The 6,434-nt window shown below is 40.0% G+C and overlaps 1 protein-coding gene across 1 annotated transcript; it reads left to right on the top strand.

Annotated features, from left to right (window-relative positions):
• Nucleotides 1–203: 203 nt before the first annotated feature.
• Nucleotides 204–6,164, top strand: LOC143328421 (carbohydrate sulfotransferase 15-like). The gene is made up of 7 exons (XM_076743548.1): nt 204–239; nt 515–839; nt 1,965–2,108; nt 3,446–3,632; nt 3,848–4,004; nt 5,626–5,773; nt 5,942–6,164. The coding sequence occupies exons 1-7, from the start codon at nt 204–206 to the stop codon at nt 6,130–6,132; spliced, it is 1,188 nt and encodes a 395-aa protein (XP_076599663.1). The 3' UTR covers nt 6,133–6,164.
• The last annotated feature ends 270 nt before the right edge of the window (nt 6,165–6,434 follow it).

Here is a 6,434-nt window from a genome sequence, read left to right as displayed (position 1 = left end):
GCTCCTCATCATGGCTTCCTACAACCAGATGTGGGACAAGAAAAGACCTTTGACCACCACCTCAACTAATCAGATGAGACATGGGGTCGTCTTGTCAAGCAGAGCAGCAGCTGAAGTTTCCTCTAAAAAGAATTCAATAGACATGAAACAGCTGACAAAGATCATTCACTCTAAACTGGAATACACACCCAGGAAGGTGCCTGATGAAAAGGATGTCATTGAAATGGACTCTAATGTACGTAAGTCTGTGGAAATATGGACCAAAAAAAAAACAAAAAAATGCAAGCAAATAATAATTTAATCAGAGACTGACAAATGACAGACACCTCATAATCTGCCCTGCAGTTAAATACTTGTCTGGTGAAGAGGTGATGACTTTTAGAGCCAGAAATGGATGGATTGATTGATTGATTGATTGATTGATTGATTGATTGATTGATTGATTGATTGATTTGACAGTATTTCTGTTAATTTGTCCAGTTTCTGTTTTGTCTAATATCCTTCCTCAATACAGTTGTTCTCTGCAATTCCTCGCCATTTCCTGCCCGGTGTCAAGAGCCCTTGCTGGTATGAGGAGATCTCCAGTGAACACAGCACTGATCCATACAAGAATAACCGCTATTGTAGGAAGACTTTGTGTGACAAAATGAAGTCCAACTTCCACAAGCACTTACAACACAGAGATGGCAAACTGTTTCGTTTGCGCTGCTTGCCGTACTTCTACATCGTTGGCCTACCCAAATGTGGCACAACTGACTTGTACTCCAGGCTGCGACGGCATCCACAGGTCCAGTACAGCACGATAAAGGAATCACAGTGGTGGAACAGGAGACGTTTCGGTGAGTCATCAGGATTTCTGTGTTTTGAAAGGTTTTGATGAAATGTTTGTGGAAGCGTGCTGATGACTTGAAAAATAGTTAAAACTAGTTATAGCAGGATTAATTAGTACTATTGTCTATTGTAAACCAAAAAACAATAGAGTCCTCAGTTTGAACCTATTACCTCTGAGCTCACTGAAATCCATCCTAACTTACTTGCTTTGATCAACAAAAGAATAATTTAACAGTCAGAGACAATCATCATATTTTTTTAGGGAAGTGAGATAGTAGTGCAATATCTTCTAAATCATGGATTTCTTGCCTTCTCCCATTTAAACTCGTCTTAGGTTTTGTAAATGAGAAATCAGCAGAGCTGATCTTTTAAAAGTCGACCTTTCTGTGTCGAGCTTCCACTGATTTTATTGTTGTGACCATATTTAGTTCAGATTTTGTTCTGTTAAGATACTGTTTTGATGCACCTTTAAATAAAAATCATGTTTTCTTTTGCGACACACAACTAGATGCATTTCCAACTTGAAACACTGAAACAATACAATCCTGAAATTTAGGAACCTATTATCCCTAAACTGACATCTAAGCTTACTGAAATCCATCCCAATTTACTTGTTTTACATGTTTTCTTTAACAAATGTATTTGCAACATGAAACTATAATAGTTTATATATATATGTATATATATATATATATATATATATATATATATATATATATATATAAAAATGAATAAATAAAAGATAAATTGCTCATCTGCAAGCTAGATAACTACCTACCACCACTGACTATAACTAAAGATGCCCTGCAGCTGCTTCGTAATAACATGCTCCTTTTATTCTCTTCACTGGAGAGCTTTCACTGTGAGCCACTTGCAGGAAGTGCTGTGTATTAACGGGATATATACATTGAAAAAAAAAAGAAAAGAAAAGAAATGTGTTGTTTGAGTGTTGTACTGTTTCTGTTGATAAGTACTTTGCAAAATTTGGTCAAATTCTTTCAATGTGCAGGTAGACTTGACCAAAACAAGAATTTATTTTTAAAGTTTATACAATCCATGAAATGACCTTTGTGAGGAAGAAGAGTATAAATAAGTATATCATGAGTGTTATTTTGGTGTCCCTCATGGTTTAGGTTATGTCCTTATCGAAGATGGCTTCAAAGGAATTGTTCCTGTGAAAGATTATCTGGATCTGTTTGATTTGGCAGCCCAACACATCCAAGAGGAAATAAGTAGAAATTCATCTGGAGACCACCACATAACCCAGTTCATAGCAGGTAAACACACGTGAAAGTGTTTGCGTGTGGGGATGGGTATGATTTGGTATTGTTAGTGTCAAAAGATTCAAATTACAGCTCTTTTTTGTCTGCTTTCCCTTTATTGCCCGGCCTCACTCATTTTCTCAGGGTGTCTGTGAATCTAAATGAGGTTGACTCAAACTTTGCTCTCCTGAGCCTGAGAGACAGCCGAGAATATCACCCAAACAAACATTAAAGAAACTGCATTTTGGAATGAAGTGGCATTGAACTTTTAAAGGCAACACAGTAACTTGGGTTTGTAGATTTTATTCTGGGAAAATGATAGAAGAAAAAGAATGAGAAGAATAAGAACGAAAAGGTTGTGCTTACTTGGCTTTGGTTGATGAAGTGAAGTAAATTCCTTCATTTTAACCACCTGAGCCGTAAGCAGTTTCAGTGCCTTTTTTTGCTCCTGTTACATTTTTACTCAGTGTTGGCTCATTTGTCTGAAATTTGACTATACAATGATAATTTCTTTTTTTTTTGGGGGGGGGGGGGGGGTAATTTTGGCTATGGTGTAAGTTTGTCAGTTTTTGAAAGGAAAACAAGTGGGGCTGAAAGGATTAAAACCTAAAATGTTGCAACAGTTCTCTCGCAAATCTATTCAGTTAGGAGGGCATAATGTTCCTAGATGTGGTGTTTTTCTTTTTGCTCTAACGGACCCAAATGCTAAACTCAGACAAGGGAGGCAGAAGTTGAGGAAAAAGTCAATGGGTTTAAATGAGTACTTCAAAGAATGTGCAATAGATGAATCCAGATGACTCACACAAGAACTAGAGAGATGACTGAGAGTGAATAGGCTGGAAGAGAGTCCAAGTCCAGTAAACACAGAAATCAGGAGTCAGGAAGGCAGGTAAGCAGACAGGAAAAAGGTATGAAAAATACTTAAGTGATTCCCAAGAGGGCCTCGGTGGTTACCATGTAGATGAACAAATGATTCAACAAACACTGTGTGGAAAGGAGTGATTATATCTGCATGTGCAGTGAAACATACACATACAACAGACAGGAAACAGACAAACGGGAGACAGAGGGAGAGGCAAACACAAAGACACAACAGGAAAAGGAGGGGGAGACTGCACATCCTCTTCAAAGCCAGTGTGTGATTTAACATGGTGGTACAGAGTCCATTGAAGAGGACCTGCTGCCTGTAGATTTAAAATGTCTCATTCTAATGTATTAAAACACAACCATTCTTATTTTTAGGTGATTCTACACTTATGACAACATAACTATGAATATAATATTGCGTTTCTACCAATTGATCCCACAAAATCCTACACACTGGACCTTTAGAAGAACTGTTGTTACACAAGATGGCACTGAGATGATCAATGTCTTGACAGTTGAAGCCAGTCCATCCGTTATGTGGAACAACATAGCCTGGAGCTATGTTCACAGCGAGAGAAAGGAGACAGAGCCCGGTTTTCTGACCCTGGACTTCATCCACACACTCCAGCCCGGTGCCAAAATCATTATGATCCTTCGAGATCCAGTAGAGAGGTACTGTGGAGAAATCCATGCACCAATCTGCCTGAACAGACACAGATTCCACTTTCTGTGGTGAAACAGTTTGCTATAATTCAAAGGGGTTTCCCTGTAATTTCTCATTGTTGCAGAGCACATTTTGTTTTAAATCACAACTTCTATTGTACATCCAGCAAAATGTCCTCCTATGGTTCCAACTGACTTACACCTCTGTTTCTCTCTGCTCCCAGGCTTTATTCTCACTACCTGTACTCCAGGAATGGAAAAGAATCAGTCAAGGAGTTCGATCAGCAGGCCACGAAGTCTGTACAGCTGTTTCAGTCCTGTCTGTCTGAGCAATCAATTCGTGCATGCGCCTACAGCGGAAACCTCTACAGCGCCATGCCGGTTAGATGAAACGGTGTTCTCACTTTTAACTACCTGAATTTCAGTTTCAGCATATATTCTATCAGGCAGCGCTCCCACAGGAGTGAGCTGAGTTATGAGCTCTGTCGGTTGTCACCTCTAATCACAACATGTAGCACTGTTATCCTGGGAGATTTACGACAGTGAAAAGTGACAATCAAATCTTTCAAATCTCACAAGAGATGGGGATGAGATGGAGATGAGGGCCTTCACCGTCTGTTAAAGTTCATGCCACGTTGCTTGGGAATCACACAGTGATTAGCACAGCATTTAGTTTCAGCGGGTGGCATTGTGGTGTACCGTGGAGCCCTCCTGAGGCCTCATAGTGTCAGTGCATCTGGATGAAATATAATTCACTGTGACTTCAGTAACCAGGAATTAAAGGTATGCTATGCAGGACAACGTAGAGACACAAAAGTAATCCTTCTCAATCATGACTTATGACCCACTAGAAGCGTGTGGCAGTCTATCTGTCCTCTGCCTGTATTTCCTTATTTTTTTCTTATTTTGCTGTTGTCGGGTCATCTTTTGGCTGCAATCTTTGGGCAGTGGGTTTGTAGCCCCCAGCCAATAACAGCATGCAGGTGAGGTCAGGGTAGTGAGCAGGGTGACGCTGTAATCTGTGTCATCTGCTTCTGATGTTTGGGAAGCTGTGATATTTTCCTCTGTCTGGACACAAGAAAGAGCTAATGTTGAAGTTGGCATGTTGACTGCTGTCTGTAACTTGACACATTAGTAGGCATTGTGATTATGTTATTATTATGCCACATAAATTGATAAGATATTTGCAAGATACCTCCTCACTCATATGCCTGCAGGCGGTTCACGGGGCGGTGGCAGCTGCAGTTAGGGGTGTGCAGAAGGGGGTGTGTACTTCTGGTGGTGGTGAGCTGGAGGGGAGGGCTTTCTGTCTGCGTCAGTCCTCATGTTCTTGCACTTGTTCACTGCATACTGTTAAAATGTTTTCATTGATTGATTCACCTGCACTTTCGACAAATATTTTAGTCTCGCCAGAGCTGTTGTGTAATTGTTGCTTTGAAAGCTCACATATCAAAGTGTTGTATAACTGTAACTGTCTGTGCGATTAAGTAATTTCAAAGTGCAAAAATGGGAAAAGGATGGTTAAAGACTGAAGCTTGTTTATAGAACAAAACCAACAATGTGTAATAGTATTTGCTTTGAATTCTTTCCAGCTTCCCTGCCAGTGGCACTCAGCTCAAGGGCCATTCTTTGGATTGAAAAAGGATGATAAAATTAGAAAACGAATAAATCATTTCTCAAATAAGCTACTCACAGACTCAAAATAAACTACAGTGACCAAGTTTATCATGATGTAGGAACATGTCACCCAGTACGACAGTGTGGCTCAACAGAATGTTAATAGTTGTTTGACAACAGTGGGGAGGAGAGAGGTATAAGTCGCAGTATATCACAGACAATCCTTGTTAGTGTGCAGTCGGTTCAATTTTTTTTTTTTTTTTTTTTTTTTTTTATTAGCAGTTTAGACCGAAGTTCACTTTTGAACTTGAAAACAGCTGCTGACATATAACAATCTCACCACAGGACACGAATGATGTTAACTTGATTTGATTCTCCTCCACAGTTGAAGCTTAATATAGGCTTGTACGTCGTCTTCTTACTGGACTGGCTCACAGTTTTCCATCGGGACCAGATTCTAGTTCTTCGACTGGAGGACTACTCAGCCGACCTGAGAGCAACATTACACAAAGCTTTTGATTTTCTGGGTCTAAGTATGTATTCAAAAAACTGCATTAACATGCTATTTTGAAGTTACAATGTTTTAATGGAAAAAAACAGCTTGTATCTTCATGGCTGTGTCCTGTATTTATCTGGTTGTTTCTGCCTCAAGTCTTCACTTCTGTATTGATGAGAACTCCCACCTCCCATCCTCCCTGCAGGTCCTCTGTCAGTGGAGCTGGAGGAAGAAGTGATGAAAAAGCGTGTGGCAAATAAGCGTGGGGCGAAGGACAGGCAACTCGGTCCTATGCTTCCCGCCACCAGAGACCTCCTCAGGAAATTTTACCAGCCCTTCAACCATAAACTGGCCAGTGTGTTGGACAACAATGCCTTCCTCTGGAGCTACCCCTGAAGGGGTATGAGTGTGAAACCCATAAAATTCACTGTTACATTCCCATAAAATCATTAATCCACACATTTGGATGAAGTTTTCACAATATTATTGCTGAGAAGGCCGTGGTGAACATCATGTGGTGATGGTGCTGTGATTTGACCTTTTATCTCAGGAGATATGTCCTTTCACATTAAATATTAAATAATAAATAATTTACACAGTCCTCATGTGAAAGGGGTACATATTATCATTACAGCACTGGTTTGTGCAGAAAGTGGATCTGGGGAAAGTCATCAAGGAACATTTTGACAGCTGAGATA

This window comes from Chaetodon auriga, chromosome 11 (assembly GCF_051107435.1).
Source record: "Chaetodon auriga isolate fChaAug3 chromosome 11, fChaAug3.hap1, whole genome shotgun sequence".
Classification (NCBI taxonomy): Eukaryota; Metazoa; Chordata; class Actinopteri; order Chaetodontiformes; family Chaetodontidae; genus Chaetodon; species Chaetodon auriga.
The sequence above is the reverse complement of the archived record's forward strand: the minus strand, read 5'-3'. Positions and strand labels throughout refer to the sequence as shown.